This window comes from Cololabis saira, chromosome 17, assembly GCF_033807715.1.
Source record: "Cololabis saira isolate AMF1-May2022 chromosome 17, fColSai1.1, whole genome shotgun sequence".
Taxonomy (NCBI): Eukaryota; Metazoa; Chordata; class Actinopteri; order Beloniformes; family Belonidae; genus Cololabis; species Cololabis saira.
Genome location: NC_084603.1, coordinates 1,863,129 through 1,890,261, shown reverse-complemented (window position 1 = coordinate 1,890,261; position 27,133 = coordinate 1,863,129). Strand labels below are relative to the sequence as shown.

Genomic DNA, 27,133 nt, shown 5'->3' with positions numbered 1-27,133 from the left:
TAGTGTTTAGTAAACCTCTAGCTGGTGTTGGTAAATCTCTAGGTAGTGTAAACTCTAGTGTGTTAGAGTCAGTAGTCATAGTTGCAGCTATAGAACAAGACTATAATAGTTAGTCTCAAATATAGCTTGGTGGTAGATATGCGGCTATAGGCCTATGCTGCAGGGGGGACCGACATGATCCACTGGGCGGTGCCTCTCACTCTTCTTCTCCTCTCCTCTTCCCTTCCTCTCTTCTCCATTTCCATTTTTATTTATTATAAGTATCTCATAGCTATCGTTTTTGTCCATCGTTCCTGTAGTTTCTTGTGCTGGCCCCCCTTTTTTCTCTTTTGTGCATGTTTGCAGGCCGGAGCTTCAGGAGCTGCGTGCTGGCCTGCAGCTACCCCCCCCCCCCTCTGGTCATCCCTTTGCTGCTTCCACCTGCCTGCCTGAATTGAATAAATGCTAACCAATAATAATAAAAAATGCTAATCAATAATAAATGTTAATCAATAATAAATGCCAATCAATAATAATAAATGCTAATCAAAAATAATACATAATAAATGCTAATCAATGATAAATGCTAATCAATAATAATAAATAAATGCTAATAAATAATAAATGTTAATCAATAATAATGCTCAATAATAAATAACACATGCTAATCAATAATAATAAATGCTAATCAAAAATAATACATAATAAATGCTAATCAATAATAAATAATAACTGCTAATCAATATAATACTAATCAATTATATAATAATCAATAACTAATAATGAAGACCAGATCTCCAGTTTTCCAGTAAATGTTTTAATCTCTTTATTCTACAGCATCGTAGAAAAATAAGCTTCAAAAATACCAAAAACTCAACAAGATCAAATCTGGCAAAGCAACAAGTCAAAGACCCCGCCCACATCTAAGGCCACGCCCCCTCCGGGCCGCCAGGGGGCGGAGTCAGCTCAAGGTCCGTTAACGAGGAGCAGAACCGACGGAACCGGTGGAACCGACGAGGAGAACTAGGCAAGAAGCAAAAGAAAAACTAGCGTAATCAGTCCAGAAATCCAAAAGGCCACATTTGTGAAGAACCACGTGACGTCCGGGTCGAAGAGTCGGAGTTAGTTCTAATCAGAAACCAGTTCAGTCCGGTTCTGGTTCTGATTCTACTCCGGAAACTCCGGCCCGAATAAGACCAGAACCTAAACAGAACATTCACCCGTCAGAACCAGTTCACTCAGTTCTCAGAACTTTCTCTGTAAATTATCTCTAAAGTTGTAAATTCAGGTTTTTTTCTCCCAAATTTAGCAAATGAATAAGTTCGTAAATTCAGGAATTTAAGAAGTTTTATAAAATCTGATAGAAAATAAAATCTTGAGTTTCCTCTGAAAAATCTGTTTTAAAGCTTTTTAAAGTCTGAACTTTTTATATCGTTTCGTAACATTAAAGTCGGAGTTTTCACTTGCAAATTTACGAATTTCGTACGTTTTTAAAGTTGATAAATGAGTTTTATCTCACATATCTGCATCCATCCATCCATTTGCCGCTAACTTAAGCAACATTTATTTAGCTACATTTATTTTTCTTTCATAAATTTAAATTCAACTTTTAGATTCATAAATGTAGCTGTTTTTCCAAGTTTAAACCTGGAACTTCCAGTTAAGTTTGGTGGCTCCCAAAAGGGGGCGTGGTTTCATGCAACTTCCAGTAAAAAAAGCTAAATTTATTGAGCTACGTTTATATTTCTTCCGCAATTTAAATTTATCTTTTAGATTCGTAAATTTAGCCATTATTCTTGTTTAAACCTGGAACTTCAAATTACGTTTGGTGGCTCCCAAAAGGGGGCGTGGTTTCATGCAACTTCCAGTAAAAAAAACAAAAGTTATTTAGCTACGTTTATTTTTCTTTCGTAATTTAAATTAAACTTTTAGATTCATAAATTTGGCCGTTTTTCTAGTTTAAACCTGGAACTGTCAAATCAAATTTGGTGGCTCCCAAAAGGGGGCGTGGTTTCATGCAACTTCCAGTAAAAAAAACAAAAATTATTTAGCTACGTTTTATTTTTCTTTCGTAATTTAAATTAAACTTTTAGATCCATAAATTTGGACGTTTTTCTAGTTTAAATCTGGAACAAGCAAAATGTATTTAGCTACGTTTATTTTTCTTTCGTAATTTAAATTAAACTTTTAGATTCATAAATTTGGCCGCTTTTCTAGTTTAAACCAGGAACTTCCAGTCAGATTTGGTGGCTCCCAAAAGGGGGCGTGGTGTCATGCAACTTCCAGTAAAAAAAGCAAAATGTATTGAGCTACGTTTATTTTTCTTTCGTAATTTAAATTAAACTTTTAGATTACTATATTTAGCAATTTTTCTAGTTTAAACCTGGAACTTCCAGTCAAGTTTGGTGGCACCCAAAAGGGGGCGTGGTTTCATGCAACTTCCAGTAAAAAAAGCTACATTTATTGAGCTACGTTTATTTTTCTTTCGTAACTTAAATGTAACTTTTAGTTTCATAAATTTGGCCATTTTTCTAATTTAAACCTGGAACTGTCTAATCATATTTGGTGGCACCCAAAAGGGGGCGTGGTTTCATGCAACTTCCAGTAAAAAAAAGCTACATTTATTGAGCTACGTTTAGTTTTATTTCATAATTTAAATTAAACTTTTAGATTACTATAGCTGTTTTTCTAGTTTAAACCTGGAGCCCAAAGGGGGGCGTGGTCTCATGCTACGGCAGAGTAGCCAGGTGTAGAGTCCCAGACGGCGTTGATGACGTTTGTTTGGGAACGCTAGCAGAACGCTAGCAGAACGTCGGTTGGAGATAAAGTTTCTGAAGTTGGAACGACGGGAAGTTTCCAGCTAACGCTCCAGGGGCGCTACATCCTAGCGCCCCTGCGCTACGTCCTAGCGGGCCTAGCGCTCCTGCGCTACGTCCTAGTGGGCCACAGCCGGGCTACGTAGGCGCTGCAGGCTAAGCAGTGGGGGCGGGGCGTCGCGGCGGGGAGCCGCTGGCACAGCGAGCAGGGCGGGGCCCCGAGGGGGAGGGGCCTGAGGGCCCGCTGGTGGGGGGCGGAGCCACTCTGGCGGGGGGCGGAGCCACGCGGGAGCGTCCGGTAGCCGGCGTCGCGGCGCCAGTCGCCGTCGGGGGGGACGTCCAGGCGGAGCGGCTGGGCGGGGCCTTTGGGAGGGGGCGGAGCCTCAGCAGAGAGCTGGCGGTGGAGGTGGCCGTTGGGGGCGGAGCTGGTGGGGTGGTGGGCGTGGCCCCGGCGGCCCAGGGTCCCATACAGGCTCTGCTGGTCCAGCAGGAGACCCGGTCCAGCCCTGGAAAGGGGGGGCGGAGCCTCGCCGGAGCCGGCACAGCGGTGGGCGTGGCCTGGAGGGGCGTGGCCCCGGCGGCCCAGGGTCCCGTACAGGCTCTGCTGGTCCAGCGGTGGTCCCGGTCCGGACCCGGACCGGGGGGGCGGGGCCCGGCGGGGGAGGGTCCCGTAACTCAGGGCGACGCTGCGGAGGCTCGGACCCGGAACCAGGACCTGGTGCTGGTGGGGGGGGCCGGACCCTGGGGGGAGAGAACGGTCAGTTACCATGGCAACCAGAACCAGAGACAGAGGGAGGAGGACCAGTTACCTGAGCGGCCCCAGGTGTAGGAGGACCCCCCCTCGGGGGGCCGGTGGAGGTCTGGGGGTCTGAGGGTCCGCGATCTGCAGGGGTCCTGGAGACGGAGAGGGGGGGGAGAAACCGTTAACAGGATGAAACACACCCGAAAATAAACCCGAAAAAACCCGAAACACACCCGAAAATGAACCCAAAAAAAACCCAAAACACACCCGAAAAAAACCAAAACAAACCCGAAAAAACCCAAAACAAACCCGAAAAAACCCGAAACACCCGAAAAAAACCAAAACAAACCCGAAAAACCCCCCGAAAAAACCCAAAACAAACCCGAAAAAACCTGAAACACACCCGAAAATAAACCCGAAAAAACCCAAAACACACCCGAAAAAACCTGAAACAGACCCGAAAATATACCCGAAACAACCCAAAACAAACCCGAAACAAACCCGAAATAACCCAAAAAAACCCCGAAACACACCCGAAAATAAACCCGAAAAAACCCGAGACACACCCCAAAAAAACCTGAAACACACCCCAAGATGGAAACAGGAAAAACACAAGTTTGAGGTTCCGGACCAAGTTGTCGCTGATTAATCTTTCGTGAAAATCTCCAATAAAAAGCACGAACAAGAGCAAAAATTCAAACCGACTAGTTTCCCGGGGAAAACCTGGACTAAACTAGACCTGGACTGAAGTGGACCTTCTTCTTCCGGCTCTCGGTGAAGGCGGACGCTTTTTCTGTTCCTCTCCCTCCCTATCTGCCCTGCTAGTGCTTTTGTCCTGTCTCGTCTTCAGAGTCTCTTCTTTTCACTCCTCCCAAACTCTACAATCATGGAATTGATTAACTGGTCTCTCAGCACAATTGACCAAATTTTTGCGACGAGAAGTCAGGGGGTAAGGGAGCCCTCCTGCCCCGATGGGACATTTTTTGCCGGATACACAAGGGATTCATGGAAACATTGGCAGCCGTTGTGTTTGGCGATTCTGTCTGTAGAGGACGTTGAAGATATTCATAATTGGATTTATGATAGCAGGATTTCTGCTAATTGGAGGGGGGGGATTCCTCGTATATCGACAAAAGCGTAAGTCGTCGACAGCTGTTCTGGCCCTCTCAGAGCTGCCGGACGTGGCTGAAGGAATAAGCACTGCGACTAACACTCTGACTTTAACATTGGGGGAGCAAAACTGCAAGCTGGATGTGATTCTTGAACAGAATCTCAGGCTGGCGGCGTCTTTGAGCTCATTGGCAAGATGGAGAAGACCTTGGAGAAGTTGGAAGCTCGGCTTGGCGGGAATTGATCACAAATTTGTCTGTTTGGAGTCGCCATTGATGAACCAGAGACTTAAGGCAGACGGAAAAATACTGAGTCTGTCTGTTCTTTGCAATACAATTGTTGATTCTATAATCTGGCCTTGACAGAGCGGTTTGGCCGATCGCTCCAGTCACAATCTCCCTGGTGGAATGTAAACAAGTGACTCTGCCCCCACTAACCCTCCCCTCTCAGGAACATCTGTGGACCTGTTTAAGAACTGACCGAGCCGTCTGATAACATCAAGGACATTGGCTGAGGAGCAGCTCTGGGCGAAGTTCACGGACTTACCGCTCACACACACAGACACAATGATAAATACACCTCCCTTCATAGTCAACGCCTTCCTCGGCCCCCCCCTCTTATCAACCCCCCAACGCAGTCAACAGGTTTGAGAGCCGCGCCACTGGCCGCGGTGCTCACTTGGGGTACTGTGCCGGGACCCCCCCCGCCACTAGATCCCCCCCCCCCCCCCCCCCCCACACACACACACATGTGCAAGCCTTGTGATGATGATGTTAAATTTTTATGTTGCTTTCTGTGCTGAGGTGGTTTTTTTGCACTTTCACACTGTGTATTTATACACAGTGTGAAGAGGCTTTTTTTCCCTCCCCCATCCCAGTGTCATCCTTTCTCTGATCTGATCTCGCCAGTTGACTCATGTTGTTATTGTTTTGTCTGTTGTCTTGATGGTTGTACTGGTCGAATTTCACTGTGCTGGGACGCCAGCTCAGCGATAATAAAGGCTATTCTATTCTATTCTATTCTATAGACCTGGACTGAACTGGACCTGGACCCAGCAGGACCAGGACCAGAGTGCTGGGAGTTTTTCCAAACAATTTACCGTATTGGCCGAATATAAGACGACCCTGATTATAAGACGACCTAGGGTTGGCGATATATCGAGATTTTAATATATATCGATATATTTTCAAACTCGAGACAATATCGTTTATATCGATTAAAAAAAAATATATATATATGATTTTGATATAGCTTATTTTGTGACAAATTGACTTGAATGTTTTATTTGAGATTTGCACAAATGTTTTGTTATTTGCACAACTGTCAACCTCAGTGGAAAAGTCTGCCTGTTACTGTCTACATTGTATTAATTACAGTGTATTTTAATTTAATTGTTATGCAGGAAAGGGATATTTGTTTTATTTTATTCAAGGAGCATTTTTATTCTATATATGCAGGCAGTTTATTTTTATTTCATTTGTTTTATACATGTTGATATTGTGCAGACCTCTGTTAATAAAGGAACCTGTGTGACATTTGGCACGAGGTTTTGTATTAAAACTGTTTTTTTAAGGGTTTTCCTCAGAACAAAAAGAAGCTAACAGAGATGCTAACAGAGATGCTATGCTATAATGCTTTGGGCATTCAGCTAGAAAATATGGAGATATGACTTTTGGTCCATATCGCCCAGCCCTAAGACGACCCCCTCTTTTTCAAGACTCAAGTTTGAACAAAAGACTTTTTGAACACCAAATTCAATTTTAATATAGAAAATAATTACAGTACATCTGAAACAAATGATTAGAACAATATATTGGTGAGAAATATTGGAGAGAAAAAGCACTTACGTCTCTCGCCCCGATGTTCGTCCCACTCAGACTGCGGGCCAGGCGGCGGATGTTTTCTGCGCTGTAGTTCAGGTCTTCTCCTGCAGGGGGCTGCAGAGACACAGGGACATCAGAACCAGAACCTGCAGCTACTTCCTGTCGGAACTACTTCCTGTCTGAACAACGTCCTGTCTGAACAACATCCTGTCTGAACAACTTCCTGTCTGAACAACTTCCTGTCTGAACAACTTCCTATCGGAACTACTTCCTGTCTGAACTACTTCCTGTCTGAACAACGTCCTGTCAAAACAACGTCCTGTCAAAACAACTTCCTGTCAAAACAACTTCCTGTCTGAACAACTTCCTGTCTGAACAACTTCCTGTCAAAACAACTTCCTGTCTGAACAACTTCCTGTCAAAACAACTTCCTGTCAAAACAACTTCCTGTCAAAACAACTTCGTGTCAAAACAACTTCCTGTCAAAACAACTTCCTGTCGGAACAACTTCCTGTCGGAACAACTTCCTGTCGGAACTACTTCCTGTCGGAACTACTTCCTGTCGGAACTACTTCCTGTCTGAACAACTTCCTGTCAGAACTACTTCCTGTCTGAACTACTTCCTGTCTGAACTACTTCCTGTCTGAACTACTTCCTGTCTGAACAACTTCCTGTCTGAACAACTTCCTGTCTGAACTACTTCCTGTCTGAACAACTTCCTGTCTGAACAACTTCCTGTCTGAACAACTTCCTGTCTGAACTACTTCCTGTCTGAACTACTTCCTGTCTGAACAATTTCCTGTCTGAACAACTTCCTGTCTGAACAACTTCCTGTCTGAACAACTTCCTGTCTGAACAACTTCCTGTCTGAACAACTTCCTGTCAAAACAACATCCTGTCAAAACAACATCCTGTCAGAACAACATCCTGTCTGAACAACTTCCTGTCTGAACAACTTCCTGTCTGAACAACTTCCTGTAGGAACTACTTCCTGTAGGAACTACTTCCTGTCTGAACAACTTCCTGTCGGAACAACTTCCTGTCGGAACTACTTCCTGTCGGAACTACTTCCTGTCGGAACTACTTCCTGTCGGAAAACAACTTCCTGTCGGAAAACAACTTCCTGTCGGAACTACTTCCTGTCGGAACTACTTCCTGTCGGAACTACTTCCTGTCTGAACTACTTCCTGTCGGAAAACAACTTCCTGTCGGAAAACAACTTCCTGTCGGAAAACAACTTCCTGTCGGAACTACTTCCTGTCTGAACTACTTCCTGTCTGAACTACTTCCTGTCGGAACTACTTCCTGTCGGAAAACAACTTCCTGTCGGAAAACAACTTCCTGTCGGAAAACAACTTCCTGTCGGAACTACTTCCTGTCGGAACTACTTCCTGTCTGAACTACTTCCTGTCTGAACAACATCCTGTCTGAACAACTTCCTGTCTGAACTACTTCCTGTCTGAACTACTTCCTGTCTGAACTACTTCCTGTCTGAACTACTTCCTGTCTGAACTACTTCCTGTCTGAACTACTTCCTGTCAAAACAACATCCTGTCAAAACAACATCCTGTCAAAACAACATCCTGTCAAAACAACATCCTGTCTGAACAACATCCTGTCTGAACAACATCCTGTCAAAACAACATCCTGTCTGAACAACATCCTGTCTGAACAACATCCTGTCTGAACAACATCCTGTCTGAACAACTTCCTGTCTGAACAACTTCCTGTCTGAACAACTTCCTGTCTGAACAACTTCCTGTCTGAACTTCCTGTCTGAACAACTTCCTGTCTGAACAACTTCCTGTCTGAACAACTTCCTGTCGGAACTACTTCCTGTCTGAACAACTTCCTGTCTGAACAACTTCCTGTCTGAACTACTTCCTGTCTGAACTCTTCTAACCGGTACCTTGTGCGCGGGTCCGACCCGGCTCCTGTAGGCGAATCTCTCCAGCTCCGCCGTCGGGGTTTTGGACCGACCCGGTTCTGACGGCGTTCTCCTCGGACCTGTGGATACAGGAGGTTCATCAGGGTCAGTACCGGCACCAGAACCAGAACAGAACCAGCACCGGTACCAGAACCAGCATCGGCACCGGTACCAGAACCAGAACAGAACCAGCATTGGCACCGGTACCAGAACCAGAACAGAACCAGCACCGGTACCAGAACCAGCATCGGCACCGGTACCGGTACCAGAACCAGAACAGAACCGAGCTCCAGAACCAGCCGCCGTACGACTTTTCTGCTAGCTTAGCTAACTTAAGCAAAATCTATTTTTCCTACGTTTATTTTTCTTTCGTAACTTAAATGAAACTTTTCAATCCATAAATTTAGCCGTTTTTCTAGTTTAAACCTGGAATTGTCAATCAAATTTGGTGGCACCCAAAAGGGGGCGTGGTTTCATGCAACTTCCAGTAAAAAAAGCTACATTTATTGAGCTACGTTTATTTTTCTTTTGTAATTTAAATTAAACTTTTAGATTACTATATTTAGCCGTTTTTTCTAGTTTAAACCTGGAGCCCAAAGGGGGGCGTGGTCTCATGCAACGGCTAGCTACGTTTATTTTTCTTTCGTAACGTCTGTAAGAAATGTCCAAAACTGGTACTGCAGTCACTTTCAAAATATTGTTGAGCGGCGTGTACCCTCCCCCTCCTCCCCCCGACCAGAGGTTGCCAGGTCGGCTGCAGAATGCAGCAGGAACGTAGGCTGCCATGGTTGCCATAATTAGAGCCGAGCTGGCAACCCGGATGCCTAAACAATACTGACTTGGTGATTGGGAGATAGGTGGAGGGTGGAGCTTCAGAAACAATACTGACTTGGTGATTGGGAGATAGGTGGAGGGTGGAGCTTCAGAAACAATACTGACTTGGTGATTGGGAGATAGGTGGAGGGTGGAGCTTCAGAAACAATACTGACTTGGTGATTGGGAGATAGGTGGAGGGTGGAGCTTCAGAAACAATACTGACTTGGTGATTGGGAGATAGGTGGAGGGTGGAGCTTCAGAAACAATACTGACTTGGTGATTGGGAGATAGGTGGAGGGTGGAGCTTCAGAAACAATACTGACTTGGTGATTGGGAGATAGGTGGAGGGTGGAGCTTCAGAAACAATACTGACTTGGTGATTGGGAGATAGGTGGAGGGTGGAGCTTCAGAAACAATACTGACTTGGTGATTGGGAGATAGGTGGAGGGTGGAGCTTCAGAAACAATACTGACTTGGTGATTGGGAGATAGGTGGAGGGTGGAGCTTCAGAAACAATACTGACTTGGTGATTGGGAGATAGGTGGAGGGTGGAGCTTCAGAAACAATACTGACTTGGTGATTGGGAGATAGGTGGAGGGTGGAGCTTCAGAAACAATACTGACTTGGTGATTGGGAGATAGGTGGAGGGTGGAGCTTCAGAAACAATACTGACTTGGTGATTGGGAGATAGGTGGAGGGTGGAGCTTCAGAAACAATACTGACTTGGTGATTGGGAGATAGGTGGAGGGTGGAGCTTCAGAAACAATACTGACTTGGTGATTGGGAGATAGGTGGAGGGTGGAGCTTCAGAAACAATACTGACTTGGTGATTGGGAGATAGGTGGAGGGTGGAGCTTCAGAAACAATACTGACTTGGTGATTGGGAGATAGGTGGAGGGTGGAGCTTCAGGCCAAAACAAAAAATGACAACATAAACATCAGTTGAGGGCTGCAACTCCTCTTTTTAAACTGTAATATCCTGGCTTGAGTGCTGTTGTCAGTGACATAAGTATTTGAAATTAACATGATTTTTAAATGTCTGTTGACATATCGGGGTCATTTTATGATTCGTTTTATTATTGCTCTTACATACAGCTCCTTTAAATTGAGCAACGTTTATTTGTCTTTTGTAACTTAAATTAGACTTTTAGATTCATACATTTTGCTGTTTTTCTAGTTTAAACCTGGAACTTCCAGTCAAGTTTGGTGACTCCCCAAAGGGGGCGTGGTCTCATGCAACGGCTAGCTACGTTTATATTTCTTTCGTAATTTAAATTAAACTTTTAGCTACATCGTATCTGATGTTCGTACCTGTCGTTCCGCCACCCGTTGGGCCGGCGCCACGGTTGCCCCGGTGCATGCTGGGAGGAGCTAGCAGACTAGCCTGGTACAGCGTCTCCAGCTCCGACATGTCCTCGCCAGGCCCCGCCCCCTCCACAGGCCCCGCCCCCCCGAACCCCCGGGAACTCTGGGAGCCGTAGTATCGGTTGACGTTCTCGGCCCAGCGCTCCACCGGCAGAGCGGGGGCGTGGCTCCGGACGGAGGGCGGGGTTAAGGTCTCAGGGGGCGGGGCCCAGGTCTCAGGGGGCGGGGCTAAGTGCCGGTCCGGAGGCGAGTAAAAGGGCGACGACATCGGAGGAACGGGGAAGTCCACGTCGTCGGGGGGGTCCAGGTCTAAGCGGGACCGGTTCCTGTCGTCGGGGGGGTCCAGGTGGGACCAGTTCCTGGTCGGGTAGGAGGGGGCGGGGCTAAGAGAAGGGGCGTGGCTAGCAGAAGGTGACGTTGACTCTGGATAACCGCCGTAATACGACTCCTGCTCCGTCATTGGACGACACCTGCCGTCAGTCACGACGGGCGACGGGGTCCGGGACCTGGCGGGGGGCGGGGCTTGTGCTGATGCTCCGCCCCACCGGGCGGAGAGCTCCACCTCCTCCCCAAAAGGGGGCGGAGCCAAGTTCTCCCCAAAAAGGGGCGGAGCCAAGTCCCCCGGGGACACGCCCACACACAGAGCAGGGAGGGACCTGGAGCTGCCGAGGGGTTTCCCGCCCCGAGAGCAGGGGCCCCCGTTGGTGGAGGGGGCGGGGCCAGACGCAGGGGGGAGGGGCTTGACCAGGCAGGTGACCGGAGGAGGCGGGGCCACCATGTTGGAGGAGGAGCCAATGGTTGATGGAGGGAGGGGCTTAATGCGGTGAGCCGAAGGAGGCGTGGCCTGCTGGTCCACGCTGGCAGCTGATTGGTCCCCGGGGCTGTCAGTCAGAAACACTCGGACCGGGAGAGACTCTTCACTGGGGGGGAGAGAGAGAGAGGGAAACTTATTATGGAAAGTGTTAAACGCTTTTATGTTGTGTGTGTATATGTCTGTGTGTGTGTGTGTATGTCTGTGTGCATGCGTGTGTATGTGCATGTGTGTATATTATATTATATATATATATATTTATCTATTGTCTCTTTGCTTTGTTCTGATCTTTTACTTATTTTCTCTTTTTCTTTACTAATTTTTATGTTTATTTTTATTTTATGTGGAAACAGCTGCTACAACCTGGAACATGCACAAGATTAATGTCTTATTGTGCATCGTCCCTGGTTTAAAATAAATAAATACATTACAATTATATGTGTGTGTGCATGTGTATATGTGTGTGTGCATGTGTGTGTATATGTGTGTGTGTGTGTGTGTGCATGTGTGTGTATATGTGTGTAAATGTGTGTGTGTGCGTGCGTGTGCGTGCGTGCGTGCGTGTGTGTGTGTGTGTATATATATATATATATATATATATATATATATATACATATATATGTGTGTGTGTAGCCCAGCAGTCTGTCTGTAACAGATGGTTCAAGCGCTGACCAAACAGTCCTGTGTGAGTGTGTAGGCGTAAACGTGTGTGCATGTGTGTGTGTATATCTGTGTGTGTGTGTGTGTGTATATACATGTATATGTGTGTGCATGTGTATGTATGTATGTATGTGTGTAGGCGTATACGTGTGTGTTTGTATATGTGTGTATACGTGTATATGTGTGTGTGTATATCTGTGTGTGTGTGATTGTGTATACGTGTGTGTGTGTGTGTGTGTGTGTGTATATCTGTGTGTGTGTGTTTGTGTATATGTATGTGTGTAGGCGTATACGTGTGTGTATACGTGTATATTTGTGTATATGTGTGTGTATGAATGAGGGTACGGGGAGTGGGGGGTAAAGGGGGATTGTTTCTTTTCTCTTTTTAATGTAAAGCACTTCATGTTGCATTTTATCTGCATGAAAGGTGCTATATAAATAAAGTTTAAGTGTATATGTGTATATGTGTGTATACGTGTGTGTGTGTGTGTGTGTGTGTGTGTGTGTGTGTGTGTGTGTGTGTGTGTGTGTGTGTGTGTGTGTGTGTGTGTGTGTACGTGTGTGTGTGTATAATGTGTATCTACATGTGTGTGTGTTCTGGTGATGTCAACAATCTCAGCAGGTCGTCACTCTAACGGAGCCGGTCGTCACGACGACAACGATCAGCAGAATCTTCAGGTTAAAGCTCCGATTCTGCAGCTTTAGAGACTAAAACCAGTTTATGTGAGATCAGGGGGCGTTTCCATGGAAACGGCAGCTGTTTTCACAGCGGCCGTCGTCGCTGAAGCGCGAGGTCGACGAGTCGACACAGAAACATCTCACTGCTGCAGAACCCGGACCACAGGGGGGCTGGAGGCCCCTGGACCGGCCGTTAGCGGGTTAGCGGGTCCGTTAGCGGGTTAGCAGGGCCGTTAGCGGGTTAGCGGTGTACCTGGGCTGTTCCCGCCGCCGCTGCTCCTCCCTCTGCTGCTGTTCCTCCTCCCGCTGCAGCAGCTGCAGCCGCTGCTGCAGGCTGCGGCTCCTCCGGCTGCAGCGCTGCAGCCGGCCGTGGCTGCAGGCTCCGCCCCCTTCCGCCGCCGCCGCTAGCTTAGCTGCAGCGGTGGTGGGCGGGGCAACAAAACAAACAACAAAAACATGACAAAAAAGGAGAAAGAAAAAGGATAAAATGACCAAATGAAAAGAAAAGATGCAGAAACTCAACATGATTCATGAAACGGAAACAGAGAAATGAAATCAGGAAAACGCCACGGAAACAAAACTGAATGGAAAACACTGGAAAAACTAGACGATCCATGTGATCCTGCTCCTCCTGCAGGTACGTGGGGTCATTAGAGGTCACGGACGGCTGGGATTGGTCCACTTCAGGGAGGTGGGAGGAGCTTATTCACAGTCTCCGCCCTGGGTGGGAGGAGCTCACGTAGAAGGGGGCGGAGCTAAAGGGGATGTTCTGGAGCAAATCGCCGCTCTGACGGGATTCTGTTCACTCGAGTTTGAGAACGTTTGATCTAAAAGATGATTCTTTTAGATGTGTATTAGATGTGTTTGTGTGACGGAGGGGAGGAGTTTTAAAGAGTGGGAGGAGTTAAGGTAAGTAGGCGGAGTTACGGAGGGGGCGGAGCTTACAGACGGCCTCGTTGACGGCCGACAGCGCGGCGGCCACCTCCCCCGCCTGCTCCAGACGCACCGATTGGTCCAGAAGAAGCTCCGCCTCCGACACGCAGCGGTCCAAGCTGTCCACTTTCCCTGCAAAAATACACACATTATATACACACACACACACACACACACACACACACACACACACACACACACACACACACGTATTTATTATTTATTTAGATCCATGTGTGTGACCTGATTAAAGAGTCTGGGCTCTGTGATGTCATCCAAGCCCCGCCCCCTCGACCTGGCCCCGCCCCTTCGCCTGGCCCCGCCCCCTCAGCGTTGCTGCTGAGTCATGCTTTGTTTTGTGAGTCGGATCAATGGGGAACATTCCTGCTGTTCAGAACTCCTGCTGACCGAGCAGACGGGGGGGGGGGGGGGGGGGGGGGGGGGGGCTGACCCCTGGTGACCCCCCAGGTCTCTGACCCCCCCAGGTCATATTTACATTACTGGTAACCGTTTTTTTTTTTTTTTTTTAGAATTTTTTTTTTTTTTAATGATTTTGATATAGCTTATTTTGTGACAAATTGACTTGAATGTTTTTTTTGAGATTTGCACACATGTTTGGTTATTTGCACAACTGTCAACCTCAGTGGAAAAGTCTGCCTGTTACTGTCTACATTGTATTAATTACAGTGTATTTTAATTTAATTGTAATGCAGGAAAGGGATATTTGTTTTATTTTATTCAAGAAGCATTTTTATTCTATATATGCAGGCAGTTTATTTTTATTTCATTTGTTTTATACATGTTGATATTGTGCAGACCTCTGTTAATAAAGGAACCTGTGTGACATTTGGCACGAGGCTTTGTATTAAAACTGACTGTTTTTTTAAGGGTTTGCCTCAGAAAAAATGAAGCTAACAGAGATGCTAACAGAGATGCTAACAGAGATGCTATGCTATAATGCTTTCGGGGAAACCCCAATTAAGGCACAGAAAAAATATCGAGATATATATCGAGTATTGCCATTTAGCTAGAAAATATCCAGATATGACTTTTGGTCCATATCACCCAGCCCTATGAGATATAATGAGCGTATACCACGGCCTGTCTGGATGACCTGCTTAAATATTCATATTTAATTTATATTATATATATTAACCTCTCCCACTCTGTTAAAAACATCCTGTGTTCATATTCATCTTCATATACTGGCCCCCCCCAGGTCCAGGTCCAGGTCTAGACCCCCCCCCCCACCTTGGATCTGCAGCTGGTCCAGGTCCAGGAACTTGCTGGGTCGAGGGTTGAATTCCAGCGCCGCCTCTCTCTCCTTCTCCTGCCGTCTCTGCAGCTCGTCCTCCCTGGCCCTCCGGAGGACCTCGTCCTGCAGGAGGTCCAGCTCAGACCGTCCACCGGGGGGCGCTAAAACAAAAACATAACCATCAATCAGCTGGTCCAGCTCCGACCCTCCACCGGGGGGGCGCTGCAGGAGACAAACAAAACCAGATCAATGATCCCGGCACAGTACATCCAAGTGATTGCCGCGACTTCGTAGCGCTCGAAACCCAGAGACTGTTGGGGGGGCTGATAAGAGGGAGGGGCCGAGGAAGGCGTTGAGTTGAGGGGGGTGTGGTTATCAGTAAGTGTGTGTGTGTAAGCGATGAGTCCGTGAACTCTGCCCAGAGCTGCTCCTCAGCCAATGTCCTTGATGTTATCAGACGGCTCGGTCAGTTCTGAAACAGGTCCACAGATGTTCCTGAGAGGGGAGGGTTAGTGGGGGCAGAGCCACTTGTTTACATTCCACCAGGGAGATTGTGACCAGAGGCAATCGGCCAAACCGCTCTGTCAAGGCCAGATTATAGAATCAACAATTGCAAAAACAGGCAGCCTCAGTAATTTTCCGTCTGCCTTCAGTCCCTGGTTCATCAATGGCGACTCCAATCAGACGAATTTGTGATCAATTCCCGCCAAGCCGAGCTTCCAACTTCTCCAAGGTCTTATCAATCTTGCCAATGAGCTCAAAGACCGCCGCCAGCCTGCGATTCTGTTCAAGAATCACATCCAGCTTACGGTTTTGCTCTCCCAACGTTAAAGTCTGAGTGTTGATCTCCTTGCTTGACCCTTCAGCCACGTCCGGCAGCTCTGAAAGAGCCAAAACAGCTGTCGACGTCTTACGCGTTTGTCGGTATACTAGGAATCCCCCTCCTCCGATCAAGAGAAATCCTGCTATCATAAATCCAATTATGAAGCATCTTCAACGTCCTCGACAGACAGAATCGCCAAACACAACGGTTTCCAGTATTTGTAAGAATCCATTGTGTATCCAGCAAAAAATGTCCCATCGGGGCAGGAGGGCTCCCTTACCCCCTGACTTCTTGTCCCAAAAATGTGGTCAATTGTGCTGAGAGACCAGTTAATCAATTCCATGATTGTAGAGTTTCAGAGGAGTGAAAAGAAGAGACTCTGAAGACGAGAAAAACAAAAGCAGTAGCAGGGCAGATAGATAAGGGAGAGGAGCAGAAAAAGCGTCCGCCTTCGTCGAGAGCCGGAAGAAGCATGGTGGATTTTAGTGTGAATGGTGGATTCACACTAAAGGGTCACAAATCACCTGACGCCTGCATCGGCATCGTCTGTGATAGGACGCTGCCTCGGCGTCGCTGCTGCTCATTTGCATAAAGTTTTCATACATTTTTCTACTTCAAATTGAAAAAAGTCAAAATGTTGAGAGAAAAGTCAAAATTTCATGAAAAAAGTTGAAATGTCGAGAAAAAAGTCAATTTTGAGAAAAAAGTTAAAATTTTGTGAAAAAAGTCGAAATGTCGAGAAAAGTCAAAATTTCATGAAAAAAGTTGAAATGTCGAGAAAAAAGTCAATATTGAGAAAAAAGTCAAAATTTTGTGAAAAAAGTCGAAATGTCGAGAAAAGTCAAAATTTCATGAATAAAGTTGAAATATCGAGAAAAAAGTCGAAATGTTGAGAAAAAAAGTCAAAATTTCATGAATAAAGTCGAAATGTTGAGAAAAAAGGCGAAATCTTGACTTTATTCTTGAAATTGTACTTCAACATTAATCTCGACATTTCAACTTTTTTCATGAAATTTTGACTTTTCTCAACATTTCGTAGCAGCTCTCATAGACATGAATGGTAGCAGCTCTCATAGACATGAATGGTAGCAGCTCTCATAGACATGAATGGTAGCAGCTCTCATAGACATGAATGGTAGCAGCTCTCATAGACATGAATGCTAGCAGCTCTCATAGACATGAATGCTAGCAGCTCTCATAGACATGAATGGCAGCAGCTCTCATAGACATGAATGGTAGCAGCTCTCATAGACATGAATGGTAGCAGCTCTCATAGACATGAATGGTAGCAGCTCTCATAGACATGAATGGCAGCAGCTCTCATAGACATGAATGGTAGCAGCTCTCATAGACATGAATGGTAGCAGCTCTCATAGACATGAATGGTAGCAGCTCTCATAGACATGAATGGTAGCAGCTCTCATAGACATGAATGGTAGCAGCTCTCATAGACATGAATGGTAGCAGCTCTCATAGACATGAATGCTAGCAGCTCTCATAGACATGAATGCTAGCAGCTCTCATAGACATGAATGGTAGCAGCTCTCATAGACATGAATGGTAGCCGGACGCCTCTGTGACATTTTCAGTGTGATTCCAGGGTTTAGAGCCGTGCTGATGTCCTTCCCCACCGGCGTTGGTGATGGAAGCAGCACCGGGGTTCTGAGGGTCCCCCTGGTTCTGGTTCTGGTTCTGGTGTGTGTGGGGTCTGAACCGGGTCGTACCGAGGCTGGAGGCGCCGACGTCCTGCAGCAACGAGCCGCTGCTCCGGGACCGGAGGTTCCTCCACGACGACGACGGAGTCGCCCTCACGCCGCCGTCCCTGGAGACGAGACAGACGTTAGCATGGAGACACTCTGGTACCAGACCGCCTGGTACCGCCCAGACGGTGTGGTACCACTAGGGTCACCACCTTTCAGAAATAGAAATTTCAGCTGCGCAGGCGCCAAAAAAAAGTCCCAAAACTTCTAAACTGCATAGAAATGTATTTATTTTATATGAAAAAAACAAAATGCTTTGATTTAAAGTTTAAAGTGCTTTAATAGCATAGAACTTGCATTACATTACAGACAGCCAACCATGTAGCATGGCAATATCCTCCTATAATAAATATAAATATAGCTACAAGTGAAGGTCGGAACATTAGAATATGGTGTAAAAGTTAATTTATTTCAATAATTCAACTAGAATATCGTGTAAAAGTTAATTTATTTCAATAATCCAACTAGAATATGGTGTAAAAGTTAATTTATTTCAATAATTCAACTAGAATATGGTGTAAAAGTTAATTTATTTCAATAATTCAACTAGAATATCGTGTAAAAGTTAATTTATTTCAATAATCCAACTTAAAAGGTGAAACTAATATATTACATAGTCTCATTACATGCAAAGCAAGGTATGTTAAACCTTTATTTGTTATAATTATGATGATTGAACTGTTTATTGATTTCATAAAATAAAATATATACAAAATATAAAAATGAATAAATAAAATATACAATTTCTTTTAGATTTTTTATTTGGGGTTTTCATAAACTGTAAGCCATAATCATCAAAATTATAACAAATAAAGACTTGAAATATCTCACTTTGAATGTAGTGGGAAATAATAATTTATATTTATAATTTAATAATAATATTTGTTTCACCTTTAGTTGAATTTACTAAGAATGAAGTTTTGCAATATATTCTAATTTTCCAACTTTCACCTGTATATCATGACATCAATAAATAAGAGCATAATACGTGTCCGTATTGGTTCAATACGGAACACAACTTTTAATTCCCAATTACGTAACAATTCCGTATTTTAAGGAACGGGTGGCGAGCCTGGGTACCGCCCAGACAGTCTGGTACCGCCCAATATTTTGGTACTGCCCAAACCGTACAGGATACTGTAAAAGTACAGGGGTGTCCAACCAATAAGAGGCTAAAAGCTGGTTACTGTGTTACTGCAAAGAGCCACATCAACTACCCATGATCCCTCACTCCCTGCTCTCTCTGAGACATAAAAACACCATCAGAAAACGGAAAGGTGGAATCCTGCAATCTGATTGGTTGTTAACTAGGGGTGCGACGGCTCAGGTAGCCCTAGGTTCGGTTTCGGTTTTTGGGCCACGGTTTCGGTTTGTGTTTTGTGCATAAATAGAGCTTTTTTTTCCAAAATGATCTGTTTATTTTGCTGTCACTTTCAAAATGTAAATTACTATAATTCTTTTAAGTCAACAGCCTCTTAATCTTGACAACTCAGTACAGATAGTACAGTACACACTATCCTAAATACAATAGTATAAAACAGAGCCATCTGGGAGATTTGCGAGGCCCTGTGCGAAATGGCATGGGGGGGCCCTCGCGCGTGAGCGTAGCGAGCGCCCAGCGAAATTTTTGGGTTTTTTTGGGTCGGATCGGGTGTCTATATGCGCAATTTTAACTCTCCAATTAGCAAAATACTGGATACCTTCCCCTGCCTCATCATCATTTGACTTGCCTCGACGGGGGGCCCCACGGCTGCTTGAGACCCGGTCGGATTGGTGATTTTTGTAACAATTTTATCAAACGAGCCTTTCAGAGAGGCATTAAACTCTTCCATTTTCTTTAGTTTTTTTTCTTTTTTCGTCCCTGATGGAAATTTCCTGAATCTGTCTCGTTCTCTCGACATTGTGTGACAGTTTGTTCCAACTCCACCGTGTGGATCAGAGCAGCTTGTGTCTGCGCTTGGTCTGATCAGTTGTATTGAACAACAGACACGTGCATCATTGCACATATATTTTATTGATATGCACAGACTACTACACATTTAGGTCTGTAATGGAATGTGACTGTTGATATTTATAAGGGAAAAAACGAAAAAAAAAAAAAACGAAAAAAAAAAAAAAAAAAAAAATTTTTTTTTTTTTTCAAAAACGGCCCATAGCGCGAGGCCCCTTGGGGCGCGAGGCCCCGTGCGGTCGCACGGTTCGCACACCCCTTGCGGCGGCTCTGGTATAAAATATCTTAAAGAAACTCTTTCAAGGGGCACGGGGGAGCAGCTGGTAGTGCAGCCGTCTCACAGCAAGAAGGTCCTGGGTTCGATTCCCGCCGGGGACGCTGTGGGCGCTGAAGTGCGTGTTAGTTCCCCCATGACTTCAGTGCCCACACCCTGGGTGGGGTTGGCGAAAGGATCTTTCTGTGTGGAGTTTGCATGTTCTCCCCGTGTTCCCCTGGGTATCTAATGTTCTCTACCCTCACAAAAACATGCAACAGTCCTGGGCTCTACTGCCCCCTCTGGCCAACCGGGGCGCCAGATGGGGTGGGGAGGATCCGGCCGGAATAACGTGATCCTTCCACGCGCTACGTCCGGCCGGAGAAACCCCACCCTGTCTGGTGAAAAGATGATGCTCACTCCTCAGGTTTAGGAGGAGACCTGAGCTCAGTGCGGGGCCCTCCCGGGGTTGGTAGAGGGAGCCATGTCCAGGACTGTTAGGTAGGAGCACTGGGTGATAAAATGGGGAAAAAATCGGGATAAAAATATTTAAAAAAAAAAAAAAAAAAGAAAAAAAAGAAACTCTTTCAAAAGTAAAACAGTTACTGAACACAACACTTTTAAATGGTAAACTGCTCTTTATCCCTTGACTACCTATATACTCTATACAGTAGTATTAAATATAGTTGAACCGTAGAGGGAGAACCGAACAGTTCGGTTTAAACCGAGAACCGTTGCATCCCTATTGTTAACTGTGGTATAATGATCTGATTGGTTGTTAACTGTGGTATAATGATCTGATTGGTTGTTAACTGTGGTATAATGATCTGATTGGTTGTTAACTGTGGTATAATGATCTGATTGGTTGTTAACTGTGGTATAATGATCTGATTGGTTGTTAACTGTGGTATAATGATCTGATTGGTTGTTAACTGTGGTATAATGATCTGATTGGTTGTTAACTGTGGTATAATGATCTGATTGGTTGTTAACTGTGGTATAATGATCTGATTGGTTGTTAACTGTGGTATAATGATCTGATTGGTTGTTAACTGTGGTATAATGAGCTTATACCACGGCTTCTATTCTAAAGCCTCATCACTGCAGATCATTCCACGTCAGGGAAGCAACAACGTTTCCATGACAACAACCAACTGGTACAGATTTGTTGACGGTTGCAGCAGGTAGCAAAAAGTAGCTGGTGTTAAAGTTTATTAGTGCCACGGCTGCGCCACGAGGCACGACTCCTCCAGAGCTCCGCAATGTGCGCCTTAATCGGGAATCGATTGGTATGACTTTTATTAGCGATTGGCGTGCACGTTTTTGCGCAACGTGCACAAACGTGCGCTTTTTGCGCCATCCGGAACGCATTGCAAGAACTTTGGGGCCTCACCACTCGCACACCGTTACTCGAAAAATTCTGAACCGATTTAGAAAGTTGTAGGCTCTGAATTTACCTACAGTCCTGTGGATTTTCAGAGCGATGGCACAAATAGTTTTTGCACGAAGTGCAAAAACAATTCCAAATTTCCAAACTAATGGGGAGATTTTCCCATGTATTTCTATGGCACCATTCAAAGCGGACGGGAAAATGTCGAGAAAAAAGACAAAATTCACCTTTTTTCTGAATCACGTATCTTTCTCATACTTGCACGTAGAAACGTCATTCAAACTTCAAAACGGAGGAAAACTTCTCAGTTCTTTCCTAAAATGTACACTTTTCAAGATATGAGCCCTCAAGCGAGGACTGGAAATCACTTTTTTGTCAAATTTACAGTGCAACTTTCAGTTGCTAGAGTGTAGTTAGACTGAAAAAAAACCATGATTTTTTATTTGTAACTCGAGCTCACAGCCAAACCGTAAAAGGTAGACAGATAATTTTTGGTCAGAATATAGACATAGGTGTTGCGATTCATAAAATGTGACTTTGACCGGCGGGGTATGCACAAAATTTAAATTGGAGGGCTAACAGCCACGCCAATTCCTGCCTCGGTCTCCATTGACTGCAATGTAAAAAAAAACATTTCTTCAAAAAAATCTCACTTTGTTTTCAAACTTCCGTTACTCAGATATTTTAAGGAATATCTGAATAAAAATAAGATTGTCAGAGTATTCCGGGTTCTCTGTCTCTCACGATGTCTTTGTTTTCCTGGTAGGAGCTACGGTTTTCTCACAAATCAGAGTTATTTGACAACTTTTCACAAGGCAAAACTCTGGGGTTTTCTCACAGCGACCCTTCCTCAGGTTCGAGGTTCTTGTTACCGCGGCAACCAGAGCACAGCTGCTGAGTGATTAGACTGAGCATGACTGGTCACATGACCCAGTAAGTAAAGACTTCATATAATTTAACCTGGAAAATGGAGAAATCTGAACCCTGACCTTTTTACCTTAGATGATCAGCACTCCTGCTGGAACTGGTTCATATATATATATATATATATATATATATATATATATATATATATATATATATACATATATATATATATATATATACATATACATATATATATATATATATATATATATATATATATATATATATATATATATACATATACATATATATACATATACATATACATATATATATATATATATATATATATATATATATATACACACACACATTTGTATATTATATATACAAATTAGCCCCGCCCCTCCTTCTGATTGGCCGATATGTTATAGTCCAATATGCTTTTGAATGGTTTGACATAGAGATACATGGGTGGTGTCATTGGACTCTGTATTGAGTCCTTGACCTTCATTGGTGCAAATTAGCCCCGCAATCATCCGGCAGTAGTCCCGTGGCACTTCAAAATTTCCCGGGAATTTTGTCTAGTTTTATTAATTATGCACGTTGACGGTTCTCACCTGTCTGTCAGGTCCAGGCTGACGGGACTGCTGCTGTTCCTCTCGCTGCTCTCGTAGCCGCTCTCCATCCTCTGGATGAGCCTGGGGGGCGGGGCTGGGGGGCGGGGCTCCGGCCGGCTCCTCCCCCTGGAACCCGGAGGGGGGCGGGGCCTCCCCGCCTCGGGGGGCGGGGCCAGAGGGGCCCCGGGGTCGCCCAGGGGGCTGTACCCCGCCTGCCGCCGCCGCTCGCGGGTGAAGATGTTGTCGATGTTGAGCGTCTCGCGCCGCGGCTTCCAGGCCGGGCGGAACCTCGCTGGCCCCGCCCCCGCTGGAGGCCCGCCCCCCCCGCAGACCCGGATCTGGACTCGCCGGACCTGGACTCGGTCTCCCAGTCTTGGAGGCGGGGCTCGGAGGAGGGGCGGAGCCCGGCAGAGAGTGGGCGGGGCAGGGGGCGTGGCCTCGGCTGTGATGCAGGATGCTGCTCATGGTCTCCCTGAAGTCCCGCAGGCGGTGGGAGGATGATGAAGATGAGGAGGAAGAGGAGGGTTTGGGAGGGAGATGAGGAACCGGCTGCTCCCTGGAGGAAGTCTCTCCTGGGGGGGCGGAGTCAGGGTCAGGGGGTGGAGTCAGGGAGAAGAGGAGCAGATGGGAGGAGACAAACATCATCATCATCACGGTTCAAACGCGTTAGCAGAGACGTAACTGATGTTAGAGACGTAACTGACATTAGCAGAGACGTAACTGACGTTAGCAGAGACGTAACTGACGTTAGCAGAGACGTAACTGACGTTAGCAGAGACGTAACTGACGTTAGCAGAGACGTAACTGACGTTTGCAGAGACGTAACTGACATTAGCAGAGACGTAACTGACGTTAGCAGAGACGTAACTGACGTTAGCAGAGACGTAACTGACGTTAGCAGAGACGTAACTGACGTTAGCAGAGACGTAACTGACGTTAGCAGAGACGTAACTGACGTTAGCAGAGACGTAACTAGCCACACAGACATATACACACACAGCCACACACACACACACACACACACACACAGCCACACACACACACACACACACACAACAGCCACACAGACATATACACACACCACACACAGCCACACAGACATATACACACACACACATAGCCACACAGACATATACACACGCAGCCACACAGACATATACACAGACATATACACACACATATACACACACACACACACACACACACACACACACACACACACACACACACACACACACACACACACACACACACACACACACACACACACACACACATATATACACACACACACACACACACACACAGCCACACAGACATATACATACACACACACACAGCCACACAGACATATACATACACACACACACAGCCACACAGACATATACACACACATACACACAGCCACACAGACATATTCACACACACACACAGCCACACAGACATATACACACACACAGCCACACAGACATATACACACACACAGCCACACAGACATATACACACGCAGCCACACACAGCCACACACACATATACACACACACACACACACACACACAGACATATATACACACACACACAGCCACACAGACATATACATACACACACACACAGCCACACAGACATATACATACACACACACACAGCCACACAGACATATACACACACACACACACAGCCACACAGACATATTCACACACACACACAGCCACAGACATATACACACACACACAGCCACACAGACATATACACACACACACACACACACACACACACACACACACACACACACACACACACACACACACACATATAGGACAGATACACCGGCTCTTTTGCAGTGATGTAATGACGTAGCTCCCGTTAGCACCCGAACTGTGGAAAAGCAAACCCCCCCGGTACCTAGGGTATCCAGGCTGCAGAGCGAGGCGTGGAGCCCGCCGGGCCGTCGGTGCTGAAGGTTCCTGGGAGTCTGACGGGTCACCGGCCAGGGCCTCATGGCGGGCGGGGTGTTGGGGGGGCTGACGGCCCGAGTAGCTCTCCGTCGACGAGTCGGTGCGAGTGTCGCTGGAGATGGAAGGCTCTCGGCCTGTAGGGGGAGAGGGGGGGGGGGGCAGAAATGTGTTCAGGTACAAACAACCGTAACAACAGAACTGCAGACGCAGCTGCTCCTCCACCAACAGCTGCAGGGGCAGGTGTAGTTACCTGAGCGGGGGCTGCTGTTGCTACTACTACGACTCCTAGCTGTGTTGTAGTTACCCGAGTCTTCGCTGCTGTCGTAGCAGGTCTTGCTGAGGCGGTGCAGGTCCAGGTCCTGCCCCGCTACCGGCACCGGCGTCCCCCGCGGGTCGGCGTACAGCAGCAGCAGCGGCTGGTAGCGTCCCCTGATGCAGCGAGACACCACGTCCTTCCACTTGGGACCGATCTGGGGACGGAAAAAAGATCTGAGGACGGAAAAGATCTGAGGACGGAGACCAAGCTAAGAGAGACGCGAGGACGAGGACGTCCCACAACCTCAGACCTGAGGCGATGGAGGCGGGACGACCACCTGACACCTGTGATCCTCCTCATAGCTACAGCGCAGCTGAAACCGGGCCACGTGACAGGAAGTGATCCCAAACACAGCAGCAGATCTACACCACAATGACGACATATAGACTAGGGCTGCAACAATTCGTCAATGTTGTCGACAAAATCGATAATCAAAATTGTCGACGATGAATTCCATTGTTGACAATTGTCGGCAGACATGTTTTTTCCCAATGGAGTGAGGCGTCTCACTTCAATAGCGTCAATTTGAAGCCTTGTACTGTATAATAATTGTAAAAACAAAAGAAAAAAAAAGGTTGCTACTTCGCGGATTTCACTTATCACGGGTTCTTTTTGAGAAGTGGAGACGTGGACGTCCAACCTCAATAAACTGAAGCAACGTGTTCGTATGACACAAACTCGACAAGGTCCAACGTGTGTCCGTTTTCATGTGTAGGACAGATAAAACCTAACGGACCAAACTTCCTCCGCAGCTTTGAGAGACAGGAAGTCGCTATATCTAAGGTGGATCTACAACTGTTCCCAGCATCTCTATTGTCTTCATTATTAGGCCTGTGTTGAAGAAAAATCAATTTTCCGATTCTAAATCGATTCTCATATTAATTCCTAAAAATCGATTTGTATGTCTATAAGATGGATTTTTTTTATTTTTTCATCGTTGCATTACAACTTTTGGTATTTTTTTGTTAATGCCCAAAAAAAGGAATGTTTTGTTGGACAGGAAAAATAACTAGTGCCATGTTTTACGTCTGTGGACCATGTGACATCCAACAGGAAGTGACACAAGTCTGACGTGTAACTTCCTGTTCAGTCTCCGGGTGGGAAGCAGCTACAGGTGAGCTGTTGGAATGGAACCTGCGGCAGGATCCTTATTCCAGGAAACAACAATAATAATTATTATTATTATTAATATTATTATATTAATAATAATGACAATAATATTATAATAATATATATTATTATTAATTATGAATATATTACTCATATTATTATAGTAATATGACAATATAATAATGATATTATTATTATTATTATTATTAATAATATCATATGATCATAATATTAATACATTAATAATTATAACAATATAATAATAATCATGTTATAATAATAATATATAATATTAAATATTAATGTACTATTAATAGTATAATAATATAATATTAATAATAATAATACTAATATTAGGAATAATAATTATAACAAAAACGTTAATAATAATAATAATAATAATAATAATAATAATAATAATAATAATAATAATAATAATAATATCAATAATAATGATAATAATAATAACATTATTATTATTAATAATAATAATAATAATAATAATAATAATAATAATAATCAACCTTATTATAGATTTAAGGAAACGGCTGAAGAGTCATCAGGTCAAAACAACGATGGAGCAGCAGCAGAACCGAGTCCCCGGTCAAAACAGTCCAGGTCAGAACAGAACCGAGTCCCCGGTACCAGTCCCTGGATCGGAGGTCTGGGTCGTTAGCTGGAGTCCCGGTTCTGGGCCGACGCCCCGGAAAGACCGGAAAGGCCCCTCAGAAACAGCACACGCTCCTTTACCGGCCTGGAGGCCGGAGCGACGGCGGTCGACACGTTTGAGCCCGACCCGGTCCGGTCCTGGAAAAATCCTGTTTTCCCTGGTCGATGTTGTTCCAACTCTTCCTCCCTTTCCAGAGCGGCGCTGACCCGGTACACGCCCCGATAGGTCGACCCGGTTCCCCCGACACGCCCGATACGCAGCGGCGTCCCGGCGGCAGGACGGACAGAGAATGACAGTCAGCAGTGTGTGTGTGTGTGTGTGTGTGTGTGTGTGTGTGTGTGTGTGTGTGTGTGTGTGTGAGTATTTCCATGTGTGTGTGTGTGTGTGTGTGTGTGTGTGTGTGTGTGTGTGTGTGTGTGTGTGTGTGTGTGTGTGTGTGTGTGTGAGTATTTCCATGTGTGTGTGTGTGTGTGTGAACACTCCCTCCCTCGTCCAGCTGCTGG

At 45.5% G+C, this 27,133-nt stretch overlaps 1 protein-coding gene across 1 annotated transcript in view; it reads right to left on the bottom strand.

The window, feature by feature from the left end:
• Positions 1–787: 787 nt before the first annotated feature.
• Positions 788–27,133, bottom strand: part of LOC133463405 (inactive ubiquitin carboxyl-terminal hydrolase 54-like) — a 60,284-nt gene continuing 33,938 nt past the window's right edge. The window contains 13 exon segments of the mRNA XM_061744934.1: positions 788–3,536; positions 3,605–3,689; positions 6,495–6,584; positions 8,380–8,477; positions 10,525–11,498; positions 12,981–13,140; positions 13,673–13,792; positions 14,912–15,076; positions 17,463–17,560; positions 22,580–22,896; positions 22,899–23,151; positions 24,482–24,668; positions 24,785–25,004. Of these exon segments, the coding sequence (XP_061600918.1) occupies positions 2,908–3,536; positions 3,605–3,689; positions 6,495–6,584; positions 8,380–8,477; positions 10,525–11,498; positions 12,981–13,140; positions 13,673–13,792; positions 14,912–15,076; positions 17,463–17,560; positions 22,580–22,896; positions 22,899–23,151; positions 24,482–24,668; positions 24,785–25,004 (3,396 nt within the window). The 3' untranslated portion in view covers positions 788–2,907.